This window comes from Macrobrachium nipponense, chromosome 1 (genome assembly GCF_015104395.2).
Source record: "Macrobrachium nipponense isolate FS-2020 chromosome 1, ASM1510439v2, whole genome shotgun sequence".
NCBI lineage: Eukaryota > Metazoa > Arthropoda > Malacostraca > Decapoda > Palaemonidae > Macrobrachium > Macrobrachium nipponense.
In genome coordinates this window covers 92,633,445-92,660,881 of record NC_087200.1, presented here as the reverse complement: position 1 = coordinate 92,660,881, position 27,437 = coordinate 92,633,445, and the positions used below count along the sequence as shown (strand labels likewise).

The following is a 27,437-nucleotide window of genomic DNA, read 5'->3' as shown; positions in this document are numbered from 1 at the left end:
GGTTTCAACTCATTCTGGGACAGAGGAGTCTTCCACTAATTCGGGACAGTGGAGTCTTCCACTCATTCTGGAGAGGGGAGTCTTCCACTCATTCTGGGACAGTGGAGTCTTCCATTCATTCTTGGACCAGTGGTGTCTTCCACTCATTCTGGGACAGTGGAGTCTTTCCACTATTCTGGAAACAGTGGAGTCTTCCACTCATCTGGGAACAGGGGAGTCTTTCCACTCATTCTGGAACAGGGAGTCTTCCCACTCATTCTGGGACAGTGGGTCTTCCATCATTCTTGGACAGTGGTGTCTTCCACTCATTCTGGGACAGTGGAGTCTTCCACTTATTCTGGAACAGTGGAGTCTTCCACTTATTCTGGGACAGGGGAGTCTTCCACTCATTCAGGGACAGGGGAGTCTTCCACTCATTCTGGGACAGGGAGTCTTCCACTCACTGGGACAGGGGTATCCGTCCACTCATTCTGGGACAGGGGACTCTTCCACTCATTCTGGGACAGTGGGATTCTTCCACTCTTTTTGGGGAGGGGACTCTTCCACTCATACTGGGGACAGGGACCTCTTCCACTCATCTGGGACAGGGTTGGAGTCTTCACTCATTCTGGGACAGTGGAGTCTTCCACTCATTCTGGGACAGGGGACTCTTCAACTCATTCTGGGACAGTGGAGTCTTCCACTCATTCAGGGACAGTGGAGTCTTCCACTCATTCTGGGACAGTGGAGTCTTCCACTCATTCTGGGACAGTGGAGTCTTCCATTCATTCTGGGACAGGGGAGTCTTCCACTTATTCTGGAACAGGGGAGTCTTCCACTCATTCTGGGACAGGGGAGTCTTCCACTCATTCCAGAATAAGTGGAAGACTCCCCTGTCCCAGAATGAGTGGAAGACTCCACTGTCCCAGAATGAGTGGAAGACTCCACTGTCCCAGAATGAGTGGAAGACTCCACTTTCCTTTCGTAGACTGGAAAGAACGAATAGGAGATTATGGATGTACTTATACATATAAAAAAGAGAGTAATAGTAGTGCAGAAGATAAGAGGCAATTCGAAAAGCTATTAGATATGCTACTAGAATGCAACATTCAACAAATAAATCACCTGCCAACAAGAAAGGAAAATACTTTAGACCTAGTATTTGTGAACGAGATGAATTATGTTAAAGAAATTATAGTTTATAATGCGAGTATTTCAGACCATAATGTCATAGAATTAACAGTCCATTCCAAAGCAAGTGAAAACAGAGATAAGCAAGAAATGAAAAAGTGGGAAGGATATGGAAAATACAACTTCTACAGTAAAAATATAAAATGGTCAGAAATAAATGAAGAATTAAACAAAGATTGGGATAACATTTTCGTAAGTGATGACATAAGGGTAAATACGGAGATATTATATAAAATATTAGAGAAAATAGTGGATAAATATATACCGAAGAAAAAGAAAAAGTAAACATCAGTCATGCATACCAAGAGTCAGAAGGATCTTGTTCCAGAAAATCAGAAAGTGGAAAAAACGGTCTTGCAAAAGAAAAAAATGCATGGAAAGTTATATCAACTAAAAAGTAATGATAGAAATGCAGAACAAAAGATTATACAATCCAAAAGAAAATGAAAAACGGGACTTGGAAGAAAAAACCTATTAAATTTCAAGCAAAACCCCAACTATTATACTCATATGCGAAGAAGATGAATAAAAGAAGAATAGAAATAGGCCCTCTAAGATTGAAGGAGATTAACGAATGAAAAAAAGGAAATTTGCAACATATTGGCAGAACGATATAAGAGAGAATTCACCCCTAGAATAGATAATGAAGATAATGATATAGAAGTAAGGGATGAAAATAGTGAATATTTAGCTGACATAGATATTAATGAAGCCGATATTGTGCAGGCTATTAATGAAATTAAAAATGGAGCTGCTGCAGGGCCAGATGGAATTCCTGCTATTTTGTTAAAGAAAGTAGTTCATTCTATCGCAAAGCCACTTGCAATATTATTAAGACAAAGTGTAGTACAGGCAAGATATATGATGAGCACAAATTAGCATATATTACCCCTACTTTCAAAAGTGGATCAAGACTAGAGGCAAGTAATTATAGGCCTGTGAGTCTAACATCCACTATATGAAAAGTGTATGAAAGGGTAATGAAGAAAAATATTATGAAACATTTAATAAAAAATAATTTGTTTGATAAAGGACAACATAGTTTCGTACCCGGAAAAAGTACACAAACCCAACTGTTAGTCCACCGTGAGAACATATTCAAAAATATGAAAAGCGGAAATGAAACAGATGTGGTTTATCTAGACTTTGCAAAAGCTTTCGACAAAGTAGACCATAATATATTAGCGAAGAAAATTAGAAAACACAATATCGTGGATAAAGTAGGAAGATGGTTAAAAGAATTTTTACACAACAGAAAACAGATAGTTATTGCAAACGACGAGAAATCGGATGAAGCCAAGGTAATATCCGGTGTGCCACAAGGTACGGTGTTAGCTGCAATACTGTTTTGTTATTATGACTGAAGACATAGACAGTAATGTTAAGGATTCGGTAGTGAGTAGTTTCGCAGATGACACAAGAATAAGTAGAGAAATTACTTGTGATGAAGATAGGAACACTCTACAAAGAGACCTTAACAAAGTATATGATTGGGCAGAGGTAAATAGGATGGTATTTAACTCTGATAAATTTGAATCAATAAATTATGGAGACAGAGAAGGAAAGCTATATGCATATAGGGGACCTAATAATGAGACAATCACAAATAAGGAAGCAGTTAAAGACCTTGGTGTGATGATGAATAGGAACCATGTTATGCAATGATCAAATAGCAACTCTGTTGGCAAATGTAAAGCAAAAATGGGAATGTTGTTACGGCACTTCAAAACAAGAAAAGCTGAACACATGATTATGCTTTATAAAACATATGTTCGTAGTCCACTTGAATATTGCAATATGATATGGTACCCACACTATCAAAAGATATTGCACATATAGAGAGTGTACAAGGTCCTTTACAGCTAGAATAGAAGAAGTTAAAGACCTTGACTACTGGGAAAGACTACAATCCTTAAAATTATATAGTCTAGAACAGGGAAGAAGAATAACGCTACATGATAATTCAGGCATGGAAACAGATAGAAGGAATAGCAGAAAACATCATGGAACTAAAAATATCAGAAAGAGCAACAGCAGAGGTAGATTAATAGTGCCCAAAACTATACCAGGAAAAAATAAGGAGAGCACAGAGGACATTAATCCACTACGCACCAGCATCGATAATGCAGCGTCTATTCAATGCATTGCCAGCTCATCTGAGGAATATATCAGGAGTGAGCGTAGATGTGTTTAAGAATAAGCTTGACAAATATCTAAACTGCATCCCAGACCATCCAAGATTGGAAGATGCAAAAAATATACCGGAAGATGCACGAGCAACTCTCTGGTAGACATTAGAGGTGCCTCACACTGAGGGACCTGGGTGCAACCCGAACGAACTGTAAGGTCTGTAAAGGTAAGGTATGGTAAGGACAGGGAGTCTTCACTCATTCTGGGCACAAGGGAGATTCCACTCATTCCTGGGGACAGTGGAGTCTTCCACTCATTCTGGGACAGGGGATTCTCTTCCCATCATTCTGGGACAGGGGGGGTCTTCCACTCATTCTGGGACAGTGATCTTCATCTCATTCTGGGACAGTGGAGTCTTCCAATCATTCTGGACAGTGGAGTCTTCCCTCATTGGGCTGAGGACGTGGAGTCCTTCCACTCATTCTGGGACAGGGGAGTCTTCCACTCATTCTGGGACAGTGGAGTCTTCCACTCATTCTGGGACAGGGGAGTCTTCCACTCATTCTGGGACAGTGGAGTCTTCCACTCATTCTGGGACAGTGGAGTCTTCCCCTCATACTGGGACAGGGGAGTCTTCCACTCATTCTGGGACAGGGGACTCTTGCACTCATTCTGGGACAGTGGAGTCTTCCACTCATTCTGGGACAGGGGACTCTTCCACTCATTCTGGGACAGTGGAGTCTTCCACTCATACTGGGACAGGGGAGTCTTCCACACATTCTGGGACAGGGGACTCTACCACTCATTCTGGGACAGTGGAGTCTTCCACTCATTCTGGGACAGGGGAGTCTTCCACACATTCTGGGACAGGGGACTCTTCCACTCATTCTGGGACAGTGGAGTCTTCCACTCATTCTGGGACAGGGGACTCTTCCACTCATTCTGGGATAGTGGAGTCTTCCACTCATTCTGGGACAGGGGAGTCTTCCACTCATTCTGGGACAGGGGAGTCTTCCACTCATACTGGGACAGGGGAGTCTTCCACACATTCTGGGACAGGGGAGTCTTCCACTCATTCTGGGACAGTGGAGTCTTCCACTCACTCTGGGACAGTGGAGTCTTCTACACATTCTGGGATAAGGGAGTCTTCTACACATTCTGGGACAGGGGAGTCTTCCACTCATTCTGGGACAGTGGAGTCTTCCACTCATTCTGGGACAGGCGAGTCTTCCACTCATTCTGGGACAGGAGAGTCTTCCACTCATTCTGGGACAGGGGAGTCTTCCACTCATACTGGGACAGGGGAGTCTTCCACACATTCTGGGACAGGGGAGTCTTCCACACATTTTGGGACAGGGGAGTCTTCCAAACATTTTGGGACAGGCGAGTCTTCCACTCATTCTGGGACGGGGGAGTCTTCCACACATTCTGGGACAGGGGACTCTTCCACTCATTCTGGGACAGTGGAGTCTTCCACTCATTCTGGGACAAGGGAGTCTTCCACACTTTCTGGGACAGGGGAGTCTTCCACTCATTCTAGGACAGGGGAGTCTTCCACTCATTCTGGGACAGGGGAGTCTTCCACTCATACTGGGACAGGGGAGTCTTCCACTCATTCTGGGACAGGGGACTCTTCCACTCATTCTGGGACAGGGGAGTCTTCCACTCATTCTGGGACAGGGGAGTCTTCCACACATTCTGGGACAGGGAACTCTTCCACTCATTCTGGTACAGGGGACTCTTCCACTCATTCTGGGACAGTGGAGTCTTCCACTCATTCTGGGACAGGGGACTCTTCCACTCATTCTGGGACAGGGGACTCTTCCACTCATTCTGGGACAGGGGAGTCTTCCACTCATTCTGGGACAGGGGAGTCTTCCACTCATACTGGGACAGGGGACTCTTCCACTCATTCTGGGACAGGGGACTCTTCCACTCATTCTGGGACAGGGGACTCTTCCACTCATTCTGGGCGGCAGGGACTCTTCCACTCATTCTGGGGACAGGGGATGGTCTTCAACTCATTCTCGGACAGGGGACTCTTCCATTCATACTGGGACAGGGGACTCTTCCACTCATTCTGGGACAGTGGAGTCTTCCACTCATTCGGGACAGGGGGGACTCTTCCACTCATTCTGGTACAGGGACTCTTCCACTCATTCTGAGACAGGGGACTCTCATTATACCTGGGACAGGGGGACTCTTCCACTCATTCTGGGACAGGGGACTCTTCCACTCATTCTGGGACAGGGGACTCTTCCACTCATTCTGGGACAGGGGACTCTTCCACTCATTCTGGGACAGGGGACTCTTCCACTCATTCTGGGACAGGGGACTCTTCCACTCATTCTGGGACAGGGGACTCTTCCACTCATTCTGGGACAGGGGAGTCTTCCACTCATACTGGGACAGTAGAGTCTTCCACTCATTCTGGGACAGTGGACTCTTCCACTCATTCTGGAACATGGGACTCTTCCACTCATTCTCGGGATAGTGGAGTCTTCAAACTCATTCTGGGACAGGGAGTCTTCCACTCATCAGGACAAGGGGAGTCTTCCCATCTTCTGGGACAGGGGAGTGGCTTCACTCAACTGGGACAGGGGGTCTTCCCACTCATTCTGGGACAGGGAGTCTTCCACTCATTCTGGGACAGGGGGACTCTTCCACTCATTCTGGGACAGTGGAGTCTTCCACTCATCTGGGACAGGGGACTTTCACTCATTCTGGGACAGGGGACTCTTCCACCATTCTGGGACAGGGGAGTCTTCCTTCCACTCATCTGGGACAGGGGAGGCGGGGAGTCTTCCACCTCATTCTGGACAGGGGAGTATTCCACTCATTCTGGGACATGGGGAATCTTCCACCTCATTACTGGACAGGGGACTCTCTTCCACTCATCTGGGACAGGGGGAGTCTTCCTCATTCATCTGGGACAGGGGACTCTCCACTAATTCTCTGGACAGGGGACTCTTCCACATCTGGGACAGGGAGTCTTCCAAACTCATCTGGGAAACAGGGGAGTCTTCCACTCATTCTGGGGACAGGGGAACTCTTCCATTCATACTGGGACAGGGGAGTCTTCAACTCAATTACAGGGGAACTCTTCCACTCTTCGGGACAGGGGAACTTTCCCCCCCCCCCCCCAACCCTCATTCTGCAGGGGGTCTTCCCACTCATTCTGGGACAGGGGAGGTCCTTCCCACTCATACTGGGACAGAGAGTACTTCCACTCATTCTGGGACAGGGACTCTTCCACTCATTCTGGACAGGGACTCTTCACTCATTCTGGGGACAGGGGAGTCTTCACTCATTCTGTGGGAAAGGGCATCGGGCCATTCTGGGAACAGGGGAGTCTTCCACTCATTACTGGGACAGTAGAGTCTCCACTCATTCTGGGACAGGGGACTCTTCCACTCATTCTGGAACATGGGAGTCTTCACTACATCATTTCTGGGACAGGGGAGTCTTCCAACTCATACTGGAAACAGGAGGCGGGTACTCCACACTCATTCTGGGACGGGGAGCTTCCACCATTCGGGGAAGGGGAGTTCCTTCCACTCAAATTACTGGGGACAGGGAACTCGGTCCAGTCATTCTGGGACAAGGGGACTCTTCCATTCATTCTGGGACAGTGGACGTCTTCCAACTCATTCTGGCGGGGAGTCTTGGGACTCATACTGGGAACAGGGTCTTCCCTTCCACTCATTTCTGGGACAGGGGGAGTCTTTCCACTCATTCTGGACAGGGGACTTTCCACTCATTCTGGGACAGGACTCTTCCACTCATTCTGGGACAGGGGAGGGAGTCTTAAACTCATTCTTAGGACAGGGGAATTCTTCCATTCATATGGGGACCCCTCTCAAAAAAAAAAAAAACCAACCGGGGACTCTTCCACGCCATCTTGGAAAGGGGAGTCCTTCCACTCATTCTGGGGACAGGGGACTTCTCCATTCATACTGGGACAGGGACTCTTCCATCATTCTGGGACAGGGGACCTTCCACTCATTTGGAGGACAGGGGACTCACACATTCTGGTCCAAAAGAGTCTTCCACTCATTCTGGGACAGGGGGTAGTCCTTCCACTCATTCTGGTGCAAGGGAGTCTTCCACTCATTCTGGTGAGAGGGAGTCTTCCACTCATTCTGGGACAGGGGAGTCTTCCACTCATTCTGGGACAAGTGTGTTTTCCACTCATTCTGGAACAGGGGAGTCTTACACTCATTCTGGGACAGCGAGTCTTCCAGTCGTTCTGGACAAGGTGTCTCCCATTCATTCTGAGAGAGTGGAGTATTCCACTCATTCTGGTGCAGGGGAATCTCCACTCATTCGGTGCAAGGGAGTCATCCACTCATTCTGGGATAGTGGAGTCTTCCACTCATTCTGGGACAAAGGAGTCTTCACTGGGAGTCTTCACTCATTTAGGTGCAAGGGAGTCTTCCACTCATTCTGGGACAGGGGAGTCTTCCACTGATTCTATGACAAGGGTGTCTTCCACTCATTCTGGGACAGGGGACTCTTCCACTCATTCTGGTGCAACGGAGTCTTGCCATCAATTTTCTTTTGACAAGGGAAGTCTTTCACTCATTTCTGGGACTGGGGACTCTTCACTCATTTCCTGGACAGTATAGTCTTCCACTCATTCTGGGACGGGGAGTCTTCCACTCATTGGGACAGGGAGTCTTCCAACTCATTCTGGGGACAGGGGAGTCTCCACTCATTTCGGGACAGTGGAGTCTTCCATCATTCTGGGACAGGGGGAGTCTTCCACTCATTCTGGGACAGTAGAGTCTTCCACTCACTCTGGGACAGTGGAGTCTTCCACTCATTCTGGACAGGGGAGTCTTCCACTCATTCTAGGACAGTGGAGTCTTCCACTCATTCTGGGGGGGGGGGGACAGGGAAGTCTTCAGTCATGCTGGCACAGAAGGCAGTCTTTCCATTCATTCTGGGACAGGGGACTCTTACACACATTCTGGTCCAAGGAGTCTTCCACTCATTCGGGGACAGGGAAGTCTTCCACTCATTTCTGGTGCAAGGGAGTCCTTCCACTCATTTGGTGAGAGGGAGTTCTTCCACTCATTCTGGGACAGGGGAGTCTCCACTCATTTCGGAAAACAAGTGTGTCTTCCACCCATTCTGGAACAGGGGAGTCTTACACTCATTCTGGGACAGCGGAGTCTTCCAGTCGTTCTGGGACAAGGGTGTCTTCCACTCATTCTGGGACAGGCGATTCTTCCACTCATTCTGGGACAGGAGAGTCTTCCACTCATTCTGGGACAGGGGAGTCTTCCACTCATTCTGGGACAGGGTAGTCTTCCACACATTCTGGGACAGGGGAGTCTTCCACACATTCTGGGACAGGGGAGTCTTCCACACATTTTGGGACAAGGGAGTCTTCCACTCATTCTGGGACGGGGGAGTCTTCCACACATTCTGGGACAGGGGACTCTTCCACTCATTCTGGGACAGTGGAGTCTTCCACTCATTCTGGGACAGGGAAGTCTTCCACACATTCTGGGACAGGGGAGTCTTCCACTCATTCTGGGACAGGGGAGTCTTCCACTCATTCTGGTGCAGGGGAGTCTCCCTCATTCTGGGACAGTGTAGTCCTTCCACTCATTCGTGACAGGGACTCTCCCACACTTTCTGGGACAGGGGAGACTTCCACACATTCTGGGACAGGGGAGTCTTCGACACATTCTGGGACAGGGGAGTCTTCCACTCATTCTGGGACAGGGTAGTCTTCCACACATTCTTGGACAGGGGACTCTTCCACTCATTCTGGGACAGTGGAGTCTTCCACTCATTCTGGGACAGGGGAGTCTTCCACACATTCTGGGACAGGGGAGTCTTCCACTCATTCTGGGACAGGGGAGTCTTCCACTCATTCTGGGACAGGGAATTCCTTCCTCTCATACTGAGGAACAGTGGAGTCCTTCCACTCAATCTGGGAGAGGTGGGAGTCTTCCACTCATACCTGGTACAAGGTGAGAGTCTTCCACACATTCTCGGGTCCAAAGGGGAGTCTTCCACTATTCTGGACAGTGGACGTCTTCACTCATTTCTGGGCAGAGGGGTCTTCCACTCATTCTGGGACAGGGGAGTCTTCCACTCATTCTGGGACAGGGGAGTCTTCCACTCATTCTGGGACAGGGGAGTCTTCCACTCATTCTGGGACAGGGGAGTCTTCCACTCATTCTGGGACAGGGGAGTCTTCCACTCATTCTGGGACAGGGGAGTCTTCCACTCATTCTGGGACAGTGGAGTCTTCCACTCATTCTGGGACAGGGTAGTCTTCCACTCATTCTAGGACAGTGGAGTCTTCCACTCATTCTGGGAAAGGGAAGTCTTCCACTCATACTGGCACAGGGGAGTCTTCCACTCATTCTAGGACAGGGGACTCTTCCACACATTCTGGTCCAAAAGAGTCTTCCACTCATTCTGGGACAGGGGAGTCTTCCACTCATTCTGGTGCAAGGGAGTCTTCCACTCATTCTGGTGAGAGGGAGTCTTCCACTCATTCTGGGACAGGGGAGTCTTCCACTGGTGATTAATGGGACAAGTTGTTGTTTTCCATCATTCTGGAAAAAGGGGCGTACACTCATTCTGGGACAGCGGAGTCTTCCAGTCGTTCTGGGACAAGGGTGTCTCCCATTCATTCTGAGAGAGTGGAGTATTCCACTCATTCTGGTGCAGGGGAATCTTCCACTCATTCTGGTGCAAGGGAGTCGTCCACTCATTCTGGGATAGTGGAGTCTTCCACTAATTCTGGGACAGGGGAGTCTTCCACTGGGAGTCTTCAACTCATTTAGGTGCAAGGGAGTCTTCCACTCATTCTGGGACAGGGGAGTCTTCCACTCATTCTATGACAGGGGTGTCTTCCACTCATTCTGGGACAGGGGACTCTTCCACTCATTCTGGTGCAACGGAGTCTTCCACTCATTCTGGGACAAGGGAGTCTTCCACTCATTCTGGGACAGGGGACTCTTCCACTCATTCTGGGACAGTAGAGTTTTCCACTCATTCTGGGACAGGGGAGTCTTCCACTCATTCTGGGACAGGGGAGTCTTCCACTCATTCTGGGGCAGTGGAGTCTTCCACTCATTCTGGGAAAGGGGAGTCTTCCACTCATTCTGGGACAGGGGAGTCTTCCACTCATTCTGGGACAGTGGAGTCTTCCACTCATTCTGGGACAGGGGAGTCTTCCACTCATTCTAGGAAAGTGGAGTCTTCCACTTATTCTGGGACAGGGGAGTCTTCCACTCATTCTAGGACAGTGGAGTCTTCCACTCATTCTGGGACAGGGAAGTCTTCCACTCATTCTGGGACAGGGGACTCTTCCACACATTCTTGTCAAAAGGAGTCTTCCATTCATTCTGGGACAGGGGAGTCTTCCACTCATTCTGGTGCAAGGGAGTCTTCCACTCATTCTGGTGAGAGGAGTCTTCCACTCATTCTGGGACAGGGGAGTCTTCCACTCATTCTGGGACAAGTGTGTCTTCCACTCATTCTGGAACAGGGGAGTCTTACACTCATTCTGGGACAGCGGAGTCTTCCAGTCATTCTGGGACAAGGGTGTCTTCCACTCATTCTGAGACAGGGGAGTATTCCACTCATTCTGGTGCAGGGGAATCTTCCACTCACTCTGGTGCAAGGGAGTCATCCACTCATTCTGGGACAGTGGAGTCTTCCACTCATTCTGGGACAGGGGAGTCTTCCACTGGGAGTCTTCAACTCATTTATGTGCAAGGGAGTCTTCCTCTCATTCTGGGAGAGGGGAGTATTCCACTGGTTCTATGACAAGGGTCCTTCTTCACTCATTCTGGGACAGGGGACTCTTCCACTCATTCTGGTGCAACGGAGTCTTCCATCATTCTGGGACAAGGGAGTCTTCCACTCATTCTGGGACTGGGGACTCTTCCACTCATTCTGGACAGTAGAGTCTTCCACTCATTCTGGACAGGGTAGTTTTCACTCATTCTGGGACAGGGGAGTCTTCCACTCATTCTGGGACAGGGGAGTCTTCCACTCATTCTGGGACAGTGGAGTCTTCCACTCATTCTGGGACAGGGGAGTCTTCCACTCATTCTGGGACAGTAGAGTCTTCCACTCACTCTGGGACAGTGGAGTCTTCCACTCATTCTGGGACAGGGGAGTCTTCCACTCATTCTAGGACAGTGGAGTCTTCCACTCATTCTGGGACAGGGAAGTCTTCCACTCATGCTGGCACAGGGCAGTCTTCCATTCATTCTGGGACAGGGGACTCTTCCACACATTCTGGTCCAAAGGAGTCTTCCACTCATTCTGGGACAGGGAAGTCTTCCACTCATTCTGGTGCAAGGGAGTCTTCCACTCATTCTGGGAGAGGGGAGTCTTCCCCTCATTCTGGGACCGGGGGGTCTTCCACTCATTCTGTGACAAGTGTGTCTTCCACTCATTTTGGTGCAACGGAGTCTTCCACTCTCTGGTGCAACGGAGTCTTCCACTTATTCTGGGACAGGGTAGTCTTCCACTCATTCTGGGACAGGGGAGTCTTCCACTCATTTCGGGACAGGGGAGTCTTCCACTCATTCTGGTGTAAGGGAGTCTTCCACTTATTCTGGGACAGTTGAGTCTTCCACTCATTCTGGGACAGGGGAGTCTTCATTCATTCTAGGACAGGGGAGTCTTCCACTCATTCTGGTGCAAGGGAGTCTTCCATTCATTCTGGGACAGGGGAGTCTTCCACTTATTCTGGAACAGGGGAGTCTTCTACTCATTCCGAGATAGGGGAGGCTTCCACTCATTCTGGGACAGGGGAGTCTTCCACTCATTCTGGTGCAAGGGAGTCTTCCACTCATACTGGCACAGGGGAGTCTTCCACTCATTCTGGGACTGGGAAGTCTTCCACTCATTCGGGGACAGGGGAGTCTTCCACTCATTCTGGTCCAAAGGAGTCTTCCACTCATTCTGGGACAGGGAAGTCTTCCAGTCATTCTGGTACAAAAGAGTCTTCCACTCATCCTGGTGCAAGGGAGTCTTCCACTCATTCTGGGACAGGGGAGTCTTCCACTCATTCTAGGACAAGTGTGTCTTCCACTAATTCTGGAACAGGGAAGTCTAACACTCATTCTGGGACAGGGGAGTCTTCCACTCATTCTGGGACAAGGGTGTCTTCCACTCATTCCGTGACAGGGGAGTCTTCCACTCATTCTGGGACAGGGGAGTCTTCCACTGCGAGTCTTCAACTCATTCCGGTGCAAGGGAGTCTCCCACTCATTCTGGGACAGGGAAGTCTTCTACTCATTCTGGTGCAATGGAGTCTTCAACTCATTCTGGTGCGAGAGAGTCTTCCACTCATTCTGGGACAGGGGAGTCTTCCACTCATTCCTGGTGCAAGGGAGTCTTCCACCCATTCTGGGACATGGGAGTCTTCCACTCATTCTGGGGCGAATGAGCTCTTCCACTCATTCTGGGAACAGTGGGGGTCTTCCACTCCATTTTCTGGTGCAAGGGAGTCTTCCACCCATTCTGGGACATGGGAGTCTTCCACTCATTCTGGGACAGGGAAGTCTTCCACTCATTTTAGTGCAACGGAGTCTTCCACTCATTCTGGGACATGTGAGTCTTCCACTCATTCTGGGTCAGGGAAGTCTACCACTCATTTTTGTGCAACGGAGTCTTCCACTCATTCTGGGACAGGGGAGTGTTCCACTCATTTTGGTGCAACGGAGTCTTCCACTCATTCTGGGACAGGGAAGTCTTCCACTCATTTTGGTGTAATGGAGTCTTCCACTCATTCTGGGACAGGGAGTCTTCCACTCATTCTGGGAAAGGGAAGACTTCCACTCATTTTGGTGCAACGGAGTCTTCCACTCATTCTGGGACAGGGGAGTCTTCCACTCATTTTGGGACAGGGGAGTCTTCCACTCATTCTGGTGCAACGGAGTCTTCAACTCATTCTGGTGCGAGGGAGTCTTCCACTCATTCTGGGACAGGGGAGTCTTCACTCATTCTGGTGCAATAGAGTCTTCCACTCATTCTGGAACATGGGACTCTTCCGATCATTCTGGGACAGGGAAGTCTTCCACTCATTTTGGGGCAAGGCAGTCTTCCACTCATTCTGGGACAGGGTAGTCTTCCACTCATTCTGGGCCAAGGGAGTCTTCCACTCATTCTGGGACAGGGGAGTCTTCCACTCATTCTGGTGCAAGGGAGTCTTCCGCTCAATCTGGGACCAGGGAGTCTTCCACTCATTCTGGTGCAGGGGAGTCTTCCACTCATTCTGGTGCAAGGGAATCTTCCACTCATTCTGGTGCAAGGGAGTCTTCCACTCATTCTGGGACAAAGGAGTCTTCCACTCATTCTGGGACATGGGACTCTTCCACTCATTCTGGTGCAAAGGAGTCTTCCACTCATTCTGGTGCAGGGGAGTCTTCCACTCATTCTGGTGCAAGGGAGCCTTCCACTCGTTTTGGGACAGGGGAGTCTTCTGCTCATTCTGGGACAGGGGAGTCTTCCAGTCATTCTGGTGCAAGGGAGTCCTCCACTCATTCTGGGACAGGGGAGTCTTCCACTCATTCTGCGACAGGGAAGTCTTCCACTCATTCTGGGACAGGGGAGTCTTCCACTCATTCTGGGACAGGGGAGTCTTCCACTCATTCTGGTGCAGGGGAGTCTTCCACTCATTCTGGTGCTAGGGAGTCTTCCACTCATTCTGGGACAGGGAGTCTTCCAATCATTCTGGGACAGGGGAGTCTTCCACTTATTCTGGGCATGGGAGTCTTTCATTCATTCTGGTACAGACTTCCACTCATTTTGTTGCAAGGGAGTCTTCCACTCATTCTGGGGTCAGGTGGATATTGAACTCATTCCTGGGACAGGAGGTTCTTCCACTAATTCTGGGACAGGGAATCTTCCACTCATTCTGGGACTGGGGAGTCGTCCACTCTTTCTGGCACAGGGGAGTCTTACATTCATTCTGGTGCAAGGGAGTGTTCCACTCATTCTTGGACAGGGGAGTCATCCACTCATTCTGGGCCAAGGAAGTCGTCCACTCATTCTGGTGCAAGGGAGTCTTCCACTCACTCTCGGTTAGGGGAGTCTTCCATTCATTCTGGGACAGCGGAACCTTCCACTCATTCTGGGCCAACGGAGTCCACCACTTATTCTGGTGCAGGGGAGTCTTCCACTCATTGTGTGACAGGGGAGTCTTCCACTCATTCTGGGCCCAGGGGAGTCTTCCACTCATTCTGGGACAGGGGAGTCTTCCACTCATTCTGTGACAGGGGAGTCTTTCACACATTCTGGGACAGCGGAGTCTTCCACTCATTCTGGTGCAGGGGAGTCTTTCACTCATTCTGGATCAGAGGAGTCTTCCACTCATTCTGGGACAGTGGAGTCTTCCACTCATTCTGGTGCAAGGGAGTCTTCCATTCATTCTGGGACAGTGGAGTCTTCCACTCATTCTGTGTCAGTGGAGTCTTCCACTCATTCTGGGACAGGCGAGTCTTCCACTCATTTTGGGACAGGGGAGTCTTCCACTTATTCTGGTGCAAGGGAGTCTTCCACTCATTCTGACACAGGGGAGTCTTCCACTCATTCTGGGACAGGGAGTCTTCCACTCATTCTGGGACAGTGGAGTCTTCCACTCATTCTGGGACAGGGTAGTTTTCCACTCATTCTGGGACAGGGGAGTCCTCCACTCATTCTGGGACAGGGGAGTCCTCCAATCATTCTGGTGTAAGGGAGTCTTCCACTCATTCTGGTGCAGGGGAGTCCTCCTCTCATTCTGGTGCAGGAGAGTCTCCCATTCATTCTGGGATAAGGGAGTCTTCCACTCATTCTGGGACACTGGAGTCTTCCACTCATTCTGGGACAGGGGAGTCTTCCACTCATTCTGTTGTAGGGGAGTCTTTCTCTCATTCTTGGCCAAGGGAGTCCTCCACTCATTCTGTTGTAGGGGAGTCTTTCTCTCATTCTTGGCCAAGGGAGTCCTTCACTCATTCTGGTACATGGGAGTCTTCCACTCATTCTGTTACAGGGGAGTCCTCCACTCATTTTGGTGCAAGGGAGTCTTCCACTTATTCTGGGGCCAAGGGATTCCTCCATTCATTCTTGTGCAAGGGAGTCTTCCACTCATTCTGGGCCAAGGGAGTCCCCCACTCATTCTGGTGCAAGGGAGTCTTCCACTCATTCTGGGCCAAGGGAGTCCTTCATTCATTCTGGTGCAAGGGTATCTTCCACTCATTCTGGGACTGGGGAGTCGTCCACGCTTTCTGGGACAGGGGAGTGTTCCACTCATTCTGGTGCAAGGGAGTGTTCCACTCATTCTCGGACAGGGGAGTCTTCCATTCATTTCTGGGCCAAGGGAAGTTGGAGTTACCCTCATTCTAGGTGCAAGGGAGTCTTCCACTCATTTCTCCATACAGGGGGGAGTCTTCCACTCATTCTGGGACAGGGAAGTTTTCCTCTCATTCTAGTGCAGGGGAGTCTTTCACTCATTCTGGTGCAGGGGAGTCTTTCACTCATTCTGGGCCAATGGAGTCCTCCACTCATTTTTGGTGCAAGGGAATCTTCCACTCATTCTGGGCCAAGGGAGTCCTCCACTTATTCTGGTGCAAGGGAGTCTTCCACTCTTTCTGGGTCAAGTGAGTCCTCCACTTATTCTGGTGCAAGGGAGTCTTCCACTCATTCTGGGCCAAGGGAGTCTTCCACTTATTCTGGTGCAATGGAGTCTTCCACTCATTCTGGGCCAAGGGAGTCATCCACTCATTCTAGTGCAAGGGAGTCTTCCATTCATTTTGTGACAGGGGAGTCTTCTCTGCATTCTGGGACAGGGGAGTCTTCCATTCATTCTGGTGCAAGAGAGTCTTCCACTTATTCTGGGACAGGGGAGTCTTCCACTCATTCCGGTCCAAGGGAGTCCTTCACTCATTCTGGTGCACGGGAGTCTTCCACTCATTCTGGGATAGGGGAGTCTTCCACTCATTCTGTGACAGGGTAGTCTTCCACTCATTTTAGTGCAAGGTAGTCTTCCACTCATTCTGGGACAGGGGAGTCTTCCACTCATTCTGGGACAGGGGAGTCTTCCACTCATTCTGGTGCAGGGGAGTCTTCCACTCATTCTGGGCCAAGGGAGTCCTCCACTAATTCTGGTGCAAGGGAGTCTTCCACTCATTCTGGGCCAAGGGAGTCCTCCACTCATTTTGGTGCTAGGGGGTCTTCCACTCATTCTGGGCCAAGGGAGTCCTCCACTCATTCTGGTGTAAGGGAGTCTTCCACTAATTCTGGGACAGTGGAGTCTTCCACTCATTCTGGGACAGGTTATTCTTCCACTCATTCTGGGCCAAGGGAGTCCTCCACTCATTCTGTGCAAGGAAGTCTTCCACTCATTCTGGGACAGGGGAGTGTTCCACTCATTCTGGGACAGGGGAGTGTTCCACTCATTCTGGGACTGGGGAGTCTTCCACTCATTCTGGGACAAGGGATTCTTCCACTCATTCTGGGATAGGGGAGTCTTCCACTCATTCTGAGAGGGGGGTCTTTCACTCATTCTGGGACAGGGGAGTCTTCCACTCTATCTGGTGCAGGGGAGTCTTCCACTCATTCCGGGACAGGGGAATCCTCCACTCATTTTGGTGCAAGGGAGTCTTCCACTCATTCTGGGCCAAGGGAGTCCTCCACTCATTCTTGTGCAAGGGGGTCTTCCACTCATTCTGGGACAAGGGAGTCCTCCACTCATTCTGGTGCAAGGGAGTCTTCCATTCATTCTGGGACAGGGGAGTCTTCCACTCATTCTGGGACAGGGGAGTCTTCCACTCATTCTGGGCCAAGGTAGTCCTACACTCATTCTGGTGCAAGGAAGTCTTCCACTCATTTTGGGCCAAGGGAGTCCTCCACTAATTCTGGTGCAAGGGAGTCTTCCATTCATTCTGGGATAGGGGAGTCTTCCACTCATTCTGGGACAGGGGAGTCTTCCACTCATTCTGGGACAGGGGAGTCTTCCACTCATTCTGGGCCAAGGAGTCCTCCTCCCATTCTGGTGCAAGGGAGTCTTCCATTCATTTTGGGATAGGGGAGTTTTCCTCTCATTCTAGGACAGGGGAGTCTTCCACTCATTCTGGGTCAGGGGAGTCTTCCTCTCATTCTGGGCCAAGGTAGTCCTTCACTCATTCTGGTACAAGGGAGTCTTACACTCATTCTGGGACAGGGTATTCTTCCACTCATTCTGGACCCAGGGGAGTCTTCCACTCATTCTGGGCCAAGGTAGTCTTCCACTCATTCTGGGACAATGGAGTCCTCCACTCATTCTGTGCCAAGGGAGTCTTCCACTCATTCTGGGCCAAGGTAGTCTTCCACTCATTCTGGGACAATAGAGTCCTCCACTCATTCTGTGCCAAGGGAGTCCTCCACTTATTCTGGTGCAGGGGAGTCTTCCACTCATTCTGGGCCCAGGGGAGTCTTCCACTCATTCTGGGACAGGAGAGTCTTCCTCTCATTCTGGGACAGGGGAGTCTTTCACTCATTCAGGGACACCGGAGTCTTCCACTCATTTTGGTGCAGGGGAGTCTTCCATTCATTCTGGGACAGGGGAGTCTTCCACTCATTCTGGGACAGGGGAGTCTTCCACTCATTCTGGGCCAAGGGAGTCCTTCACTCATTCTGGTGCAAGGAAGGTTTCCACTCATTCTGTGTCAGGAGAGTCTTCCACTCATTGTGGGACAGGCGAGTCCTCCACTCATTCTGGGCCAAGGGAGTCCTCCACTCATTCTGGTGCAGTGGGTCTTTCACTCATTCTAGGACAGGGGAGTGTTCCACTCATTCTGGGACAGGGGAGCCTTCCACTCATTTTGGTTCAAGGGAGTCTTCCACTCATTCTGGGACAGGGGAGTCTTCCACTCTTTCTGGGACAGGGGAGTCTTCCAGTCATTCTGGGACAGCAGAGTCTTCCACTCATTCTGGTGCAGAGAATCTTCCACTCATTCTGGGCCAAGGGAGTCCTACTCACATACTGGTGCAATGGGGTATCCACTTATTCTGTGCCAAGGGAGTCCTCCACTCATTCTGGTGCGAGGGAGTCCTCCACTTATTATGGGGCAAGGGAGTCCTCCACTCATTCTGGTGCAAGGGGGTCTTCCACTCATTCTGGTGCAAGGGAGTCCTCCACTCTTTCTGGTGCAAGGGAGTCTTCCATTCATTCTGGGACAGGGGAGTCTTCCACTCATTCTGTGACAGAGGAGTCTTCCACTCATTCTGGAACAGGGGGGTCTTCCACTCGTTCTGGGCCAAGGTAGTCCTCCACTCATTCTGGTGCAAGGGAGTCTTCCACTCATTCTGGGTAAGGGGAGTCTTCCTCTCATTCTGGGCCAAGGTAGTCCTTCACTCATTCTGGTACAAGGGAGTCTTACACTCATTCTGGGACAGGGGAGTCTTCCACTCATTCTGGACCCAGGGGAGTCTTCCACTCATTCTGTGCCAAGGTAGTCTTCCACTCATTCTGGGACAATGGAGTCCTCCACTCATTCTGTGCCAAGGGAGTCCTCCACTTATTCTGGTGCAAGGGAGTCTTCCACTCATTCTAGGACAGGGGAGTCTTCCACTCATTCTGGGCCCAGGGGAGTCTTCCACTCATTCTGGGACAGGGGAGTCTTCCACTCATTCTGGGACAGGGGAGTCTTTCACTCATTCTGGGACAGCGGAGTCGCCCTCCACTCATTTTGGTTGTCAGGGGAGTTTTTGTCCATTCAGTTCTGGGACAAGGGAGTCTTTCCATTCTCATTCTGGGACAGGGGAGATCTTCCACTCATTCTGGGCCAAGGGAGTCCTCCACTCATTCTGGTGCAAGGAAGGTTTCCACTCATTCTGTGTCAGGGGAGTCTTCCACTCATTGTGGGACAGGCGAGTCCTCCACTCATTCTGGGCCAAGGGAGTCCTCCACTCATTCTGGTGCAGTGGGTCTTTCACTCATTCTAGGACAGGGTAGTCTTCCACTCATTCTGGGACAGGGGAGCCTTCCACTCAATTTGGTACAAGGGAGTCTTCCACTCATTCTGGGACAGGGGAGTCTTCCACTCTTTCTGGGACAGGGGAGTCTTCCAGTCATTCTGGGACAGCGGAGTCTTCCACTCATTCTGGTGCAGGGAATCTTCCACTCATTCTGGGCCAAGGGAGTCCTACTCTCATACTGGTGCAACGGGGTATCCACTTATTCTGTGCCAAGGGAGTCCTCCACTCATTCTGGTGCAAGGGAGTCCTCCACTTATTATGGGGCAAGGGAGTCCTCCACTCATTCTGGAGCAAGGGGGTCTTCCACTCATTCTGGGCCAAGGGGATAGTCCTCCCTCATTTCCTTTGTGGTTGCAAAGGGGAGGAGTCTTCCATTCATTTCTGGGACAGGGGAGTCTTCCCACTGTCATTCTGTGAAAGAAGGAGTTCTTCCACTCATTCTGGAACAGGGGAGTCTTCCACTCCATTCTGGGCCAAGGAAGTCGTTCCAACCTCATTCTGGTGGCAATGGGAGTCCTTCCCACTCACTCTCGGTGGTTAGGGGAGTTCTTCCATTCATTTCTGGGGACAGCGGAAACCATTCCACTCCATTCTGGGCCAACGGAAGTCCAGCCCAATTATTCCTGGTTGCAGGGGTGGAGTCTTCCTCCAATCTATTGTGTGACAGGCGGGGAGTCTTCCACTCAATTGACTGGGCGGGCCAGGGGACGTCTTCCACCTTCATTCTGGGACATGGGGAAAAGGTCTTCCACTATTCTGTGAAACAGGGGAGTCTTTACAAACCATTCTGGGACAGCGGAGTCTTCCAACTCATTCTGGTTGCAGGGAGTCTTTCACTTCATTCTGGATCAGAGGAGTCTTCCACTCATTCTGGGACAGTGGATGTTCTCATCTGTGCAAGCGTGTTTCCTTCATTCTGGACAGAGGTACATTCCACTCATCTGGGATGTCAGTGGAGTCTTCCACTCATTCTGTCAGTGGAGTCTTCCACTCATTCTGGGTGAACAGCGAGTCTTCCACATCTGGACAGGGGAGTCTTCCACTTCATTCTGGGTGCAAGGGAGTCTTCCACTCATCTGACACAGGGGAGTCTTCCACTCATTCTGGGACAAGGGAGTCTTCCACTCATTCTGGGACAGTGGAGTCTTCCACTCATTCTGGGACAGGGGAGTTTTCCACTCATTCTGGGACAGGGGAGTCCTACACTCATTCTGGGACAGGGGAGTCCTCCAATCTTCGGTGTAAGGGATGTCTTCCACTCATTCTGGTGCTAGGGAGTCCCTCCTCTCATTCTGGTGCAGGAGAGGGTCTCCCATTCATCTGGGATAAGGGTTTGTACTTCACTCATTCTGGGACCAGGGGAGTCTTCCCACTCATTCTGGAGGGTCTTCCACAGGGGAGCTTCATTCATTCTGACAGGGGAAGTCCTCCACTCATTGGTGTAGGGGAGGGATCCTTTCCTCTCATTCTTGGCCAAGGGAGTCCTCCACTCATTCTGGGTTGCAAGGGAGTCTTCCACTCTTCTGGGGCAGGGAGCCCCTCCACTTTATTGGTGCAAGGGAGTCTTCATTCATTCTGCCAAGGGAGTCCATCACTCATTCTGGTACATGGGAGTCTTCCACTCATTCTGTTACAGGGGAGTCCTCCACTCATTTTGGTGCAAGGGAGTCTTCCACTTATTCTGGGCCAAGGGAGTCCTCCACTCATTCTTGTGCAAGGGAGTCTTCCACTCATTCTGGGCCAAGGGAGTCCCCCACTCATTCTGGTGCAAGGGAGTCTTCCACTCATTTTCTGGGGCAAGGGAGGGGAAGTCCTTCATTCATTCTGGTGCAAGGTATCTTTCCACTCATTCTGGGACTGGGGAGTCGTCCACGCTTTCTGGGACAGGGGAGTGTTCCACTCATTCTGGTGCAAGGGAGTGTTCCACTCATTATTGGACAGGGTAGTCTTCCACTCATTCTGGGCCAAGGGAGTTATCCACTCATTCTGGTGCAAGGGAGTCTTCCACTCATTCTCAGACAGGGGAGTCTTCCACTCATTCTGGGACAGGGAAGTTTTCCTCTCATTCTAGTGCAGGGGAGTCTTTCACTCATTCTGGGTGCAGGGGGTCTTTCACTCATTCGGAGCCAATGGGGAGTACCTCCACTCATTTTTTGGTGCAAGGGAATCTTCCTCATCTCGGGCCAAGGGAGTCCTCCACTCATTCTGGTGCAAGGGAGTCTTCCACTCTTTCTGGGTCAAGTGAGTCCTCCACTTATTCTGGTGCAAGGGAGTCTTCCACTCATTCTGGGCCAAGGGAGTCTTCCACTTATTCTGGTGCAATGGAGTCTTCCACTCATTCTGGGCCAAGGGAGTCATCCACTCATTCTAGTGCAAGGGAGTCTTCCATTCATTCTGTGACAGGGGAGTCTTCTACTCATTCTGGGACAGGGGAGTCATCCATTCATTCTGGTGCAAGGGAGTCTTCCACTCATTCTGGGACAGGGGAGTCTTCCACTCATTCCGGGCCAAGGGAGTCCTCCACTCATTCTGGTGCACGGGAGTCTTCCACTCATTCTGGGATAGGGGGGAGTCTTCCACTCATTCTGTGACAGGGTAGTCTTCCACTCATTTTAGTGCAAGGTAGTCTTCCACTCATTCTGGCCAGGGGAGTCTTCCACTCATTTCTGGGACAGGGGATCTTTCCACTCATTCTGGTGCAGGGAGTCTTTCCACTCAATTCTGGGCCAAGGGAGTCCTCCACTATTTCTGGTGCAAGGGAGGGTCTTCACTCATCTGGCCAAGGGAGTCCTCCACTCATTTTGGTGCTAGGGGGGTTTCTTCCACTCATTCTGGGCCAAGGGAGTCCTCCACTCATTCTGGTGCAAGGGAGTCTTCCACTAATTCTGGGACAGGGGAGTCTTCCACTCATTCTGGGACAGGTTAGTCTTCCACTCATTGTGGGCCAAGGGAGTCCTCCACTCATTCTGTGCAAGAAGTCTTCCACTCATTCTGGGAACAGGGGAGTGTTCCACTCATTCTGGGACGGGGGAGTGTCCACTCATTCTGGGGACTGGGGGAGGGGTCCACCTCAAATCTGCGACAAGGGATTCTTCTCATTCTGGATAGGGGAAAGTCTTCCACTCAATTCTGAGAGGGGGGTCTTTCACTCATTCTGGGACAGGGGTCTTCCACTCTATCTGGTGCAGGGGAGTCTTCCACTCATTCCGGGGACAGGGGAATCCTCACTCATTTTGGTTGCAAAGGGAGTCTTCCATCATTCTGGGCCCAAGGGATTCCTCCCCATCATTCTGTGCAAGGGGGTCTTCCATCATTCTGGGACAAGGGAGTCCCTCCACTCATTCTGGTGCAAGGGAGTCTCCATCTTCTGGGACAGGGGGAGTCTTCCACTCATTCTGGGACAGGGGAGTCTTCACTCTTCTGGGCCAAGGTTATCCTACACTCATTCTGGTGCAAAGGAAGTCTTCCACTCATTTGGGCCAAGGGGAGGTCCCTCCACTAATTCTGGTGCAAGGGAGCTTCCATTCATTCTGGGATAGGGGAGTTCTTCCACTCATTCTTGGGACAGGGGAGTCTTCCACTCATTCTGGGCAGGGGAGGGGTCTTCCACTCATTCTGGGCCCCCCCCCCCAAAAGAGTCCTCCTCCCATTCTGGTGCAAGGGAGTCTTCCCATTCATTTGGGATAGGGGAGTTTTACCTCTCATTCTAGGACAGGGGAGTCCTTCCACTCATTCTGGGTCAGGGGAGTCTTTCCTCTCATTCTGGGCCAAGGTAGTCCTTCACTCATTCTGGTACAAGGGGAGTCTACACTCATTCTGGGACAGGGTATTCTTCCACTCATTCTGGACCCAGGGGAGTCTTCCACTCATCTGGCCAAGGTAGGTCTTCCACTCATTCTGGGGGGACAATGGAGTCTCCACTCATTCTGTGCCAAGGGAGTCCTCCCTCATTCTGTGCCAAGGGAGTCCTCCACTTATTCTGGTGCAGGGGAGTCTTCCACTCATTTCTGGCCCAGGGGGTCTTCCACTCATTCTGGGACAGGAGAGTCTTCCTCTCATTCTGGGACAGGGGATCTTTCACTCATTCAGGGACACCGAGTCTTCCACTCATTTTGGTGCAGGGGATCTTCCATTCATTCTGGGACAGGGGAGTCTTCCCACTCATTCTGGGACAGGGGAGTCTTCCCACCCTCATTCTGGGCCAAGGGAGTCCTTCACTCATTCTGGTTTTGCAAGGAAGGTTTCCACTCATTCTGTGGTCAGGAGAGTCTTCCACTCATTGTGGGACAGGCGAGTCCTCCACTCATTCTGGGCCAAGGGAGTCCTCCCATTCTGGTGCAGTGGGTCTTTCAATCATTCTAGGACAAAAGGGAGTGTTCCACTCATTCTGGGGACAGGGGAGCCTTCCACTCATTTTTGGTTCAAGGGAGTCTTCCACTCATTCTGGGACAGGGAGTCTTCCACTCTTTCTGGACAGGGAGTCTTCCAGTCATTCTGGGACAGCAGAGTCTTCCACTCATTCTGGTGCAGAGAATCTTCCACTCATTCTGGGCCAAGGGAGGTCCTACTCACATACTGGTGCAACGGGGTGGTTATCCACTATTCTGTGCCAAGGGAGTCCTCCATCATTCTGGTGCAAGGGAGTCCTCCACTTATTATGGGGCAAGGGAGTCCTCCACTCATTCTGTGCAAGGGGTGGGGTCTTCCCCCCCCACTCATTCTGGTGCAAGGGAGTCCTCCACTCTTTCTGGGTGAAAGGGGGAGTCTTCATTCTTCTGGGACAGGGGAGTCTTTCAACCTCATTCTGTGACAGAGGAGTCTTCCACTCATTCTGAAACAGGGGGTCTTTCCACTCGTTCTGGGCCAAGGTAGTCTCCATCATTCTGGTTGCAAGGGAGTCTTCCACTCATTTGGGTAAGGGGAGTCTTCCTCTCATTCTGGGCCAAGGTAGTCCTTCACTCATTCTGGTACAAGGGAGTCTTACACTCATTCTGGGACAGGGGAGTCTTCCACATCATTCTGGACCAGGGGAGTCTCACTCATTCTGTGCCAAGGTAGTCTTCCCACTCATTCTGGGACAATGGAGTCCTCACTCATTTCTGTGCCAAGGGAGTCCTCCACTTATTCTTGGTGCAAGGGAGTCTTCCACTCATTCTAGGACAGGGGAGTCTTCCACTCATTCTGGGCCAGGGGAGTCTTCCACTTCATTCTGGGACAGGAGAGTCTTCCTCTCATTCTGGGACAGGGGAGTCTTCACTCATTCTGGACACTGGAGTCTTCCACTCATTTTGGTGCAGGGGAGTTTTCCATTCATTCTTGGAGGGTTCTGCACAAGGGAGTCTTCCACTCATTCTGGGACAGGGGAGTCTTCCACTCATTCTGGCCAAGGGATTTAGTCCTCACTTCATTCTGGTGCAAGGAAGGTTTTCCACTCATCTGTGTCAGGAGTCTTCCACTATTGTGGGACAGGCGAGTCCTCCAATCATTCGGGCCACGGGAGTCTTCCACTCATTCTGGTGGCAAGGGTAGAGGGGTGTCCACTCATTCTGTGGGGACAGAGGAGTCTTACACGGCATTCTGGAACAGGGTTAGGGTGGGAAGGGGTCCTCCACTCATTCTGGGCCAAAGGAGTCCTCCACTCATTCTGGTGCAAGGGAGTTTTCTACTCATTCTGGGACAGGGGAGTCTTCCAATAATTTGGGGCTAGGGGAGTCCTCCACTCATTCTGGGCCAAGGGAGTCCTCCACTCATTCAGGTGCAGGGGTGCCTCGGCGTCTTCTGTCCACTGAACCTGATAAACACAGAGTACAGCGACATTGTTTTCTTAAAGGCGGCCACTAACGTTCAGTTATGCTTGCACAGTAACTGTGCAGACGGACTGTGCAGGCAAATCTTCGCCACTAATGATTTAGGCAGTTTCCTCAGTCCTCCGTAGCAGCCATTGCGTCAACACACGAAGCTCTGGCGGTAATTGACTTGCTGACATCAAAAGAGAATTCATAAATGTCAAGTAAGACGTCAAGTGAAATAGTGGTCGATAAAAACGAATTAAATACTCCCATGTGAATTTGTTAAGAGTTTAAATATGGTCCCAAGGACTTTCATAATGTTTGTTGATAATTTGATGAATGAAGGAAGTTCCCTGGAAAGATTATTAAATTCGTAATCGTTTGCTTTCGTTTCAAAGTTGACACAATTAGGCTTAATATTTTTTCTATTTCATTAAAATTGTTAATACTGACTTGTGTCCATTTAAAGGTTAAAGATTGAATTTCTCATGACGTGGAGACTTCCGGCCACCTGAACAAAATCGGATGCCACGAACCTGGCAACGGCAGGTTGTGAGCTGGTCGGAGAGGCCGGGACTCCGGCCACTTTTGGTCGGACGATTACCCCATAGACAGTGAGATTTACAGAGCAAATGTAGAGAGTACATGGAATAAAGAAAACAAGAAAATAGTTGCCCTCCCTTTTATGCCTAAAATGAAACAAATCACTTCAAAAATTAAAGAAAGTAAATATAAATTTGTATATACCTTTGATAATACCATATAAAACAAAGTATGTAAATATAAATTGGAAGGAGAAGACAGTAATACAGATGATGTAGCGGGGGTATACATAATTGCAACAACTGTGGAGACAGATATGTGGGGGAATCAGGTAGGGGAATAAGGACTAGAATCCAAGAACATAGAAGGGCAGTGCAACTTAACTCTGAGGGGAGTGCTATAGCTAGGCATTGTTGGGAAAATGACCATAGGTTGGATTTCAAAAACAGTAGGCTTATATACAAAAGCAACAATATTAGTCACAGGAGGGTAGTAGAAGGTGCACTCATCAGAGAGATTAAAGTAATAGAAGGAAACAAAGGTTTTACCTCAGAAGATCCCATAAGCCGAGCTTTGATATTAAAAGAAGCTAAGATTGACCCTGCTGACCTGGAGATTAGGTTTCCTGCCCAACAGACTTTTGGTGACCACACCCTTACCTCAAGGATTAATCCCATTGACCATCAGCTCAGGATATCAGAGCGACAAGAGGGGATTGGCAACTCTCAAGGAAACCAGAACAGCCATCACATAAATGACAGCCCAACGAGAAGTTCCAGAAGACTGTTGGCCTTGACCCAGGCTAACATCCCAAACATCTATTGAAAATGGGCCACAGATAGGGCCTGAAAGTACTTGAGTCTGTAGTAAAACTAAATGTAAATACTTAGAAGTAAACAAGTTACAAAGTGATTTTGTGGGTTTCTTTTTCAATATCCTGGACAGTTTGAAGTTGATGGATTTGCCAAACAATCAAGTGGAATGTCGCCATTAAAAAGGAATAACTCCAGAAAAAGGAAGGCTTCGAAAATTTTTTTTATGTTTTTATACAAATATATATATATATATTATATATATATATATATATATATATATATATATATATGACATATGAATGAAATGTGTATATATCATACAGTCTCAGCCTATATTGTACTTATTTATATGAAACAAAATTTCCACCTTGGATCTGGTGTGACGGATGTCCACTATTTCAAATAACAATGTGACCGCAAAGTGTGGAATAAATGTCGAATCGTTAACACTGTGAGTCTGTCAGTTTTCTTAAGCTGACGAATGTCTTTGATAACCATTATTAAGAAATCTTTATGATTTTGAGATTTCTGTAAACATTGTTAGAAAGAGAAGGTCAACAGTTTGTTGACTTCATTACTTGATAAAAAGATCTGAAATGAGAGAAATCTTTAAACGCGATTTACTCAAAACGTCGACGATATAGCTGAAATGCTGACATTGTAATGGCAATAATGATACATTTAACATAACATTAATATGAATGTTAAAGGTTATTGCTGCTTGAGTAGCATTAATCTTGTAGAGCTTCTTCTCTATTTTTCTTATTGCGGCCTTTTCGTTGCTACTTAGACAGGTTGGTCATAATATGTAGATATGAGGACAAAATTGGTATAATTTATTTATTGCAATTAAATGCGAGGTGCAGACCCTGTAGAGTTTTATTCTTAGATGTAATTGACTGTAAGTCAAAAGTCAAAAAGATTTTCAATTTTCGCCCTGATGTTTCGTCTGGCACGTCCAGACATCCTCTTAAGCGGAGGGTGGGTGAGGGGCTGTGGCTTG

The 27,437-nt window shown here is 49.5% G+C and overlaps 2 protein-coding genes across 2 annotated transcripts in view; both read left to right on the top strand.

The window, feature by feature from the left end:
* Positions 1-6,678, top strand: part of LOC135218857 (hornerin-like) — a 72,538-nt gene extending 65,860 nt beyond the window's left edge. Inside the window, exons 8-13 of the mRNA XM_064255306.1 lie at positions 131-928; positions 3,628-3,963; positions 4,333-4,521; positions 4,927-5,028; positions 5,116-5,438; positions 5,740-6,678. Coding sequence (XP_064111376.1) covers positions 131-928; positions 3,628-3,963; positions 4,333-4,521; positions 4,927-5,028; positions 5,116-5,438; positions 5,740-6,678 — 2,687 coding nt within the window. The remainder of the gene's footprint in view (positions 1-130; positions 929-3,627; positions 3,964-4,332; positions 4,522-4,926; positions 5,029-5,115; positions 5,439-5,739) is intronic.
* Positions 6,679-8,212: 1,534 nt separating this feature from the next.
* LOC135218856 (hornerin-like) lies at positions 8,213-24,683 on the top strand. The gene is made up of 27 exons (XM_064255304.1): positions 8,213-8,227; positions 8,391-8,608; positions 8,690-9,037; positions 9,611-9,846; positions 10,497-10,733; positions 10,820-11,045; positions 11,264-11,767; positions 11,936-12,922; positions 13,090-13,244; positions 13,709-14,078; positions 14,190-14,476; positions 14,568-14,783; positions 14,972-15,183; positions 15,323-16,220; positions 16,335-16,604; positions 16,845-17,115; positions 17,466-17,547; positions 17,658-18,571; positions 18,706-19,130; positions 19,287-19,478; positions 19,678-20,235; positions 20,454-21,121; positions 21,306-21,819; positions 21,990-22,208; positions 22,476-22,717; positions 23,171-23,982; positions 24,128-24,683. Exons 1-27 carry the CDS (start codon positions 8,213-8,215, stop codon positions 24,681-24,683), a joined length of 10,632 nt encoding a protein of 3,543 aa, XP_064111374.1.
* Positions 24,684-27,437: the final 2,754 nt, after the last annotated feature.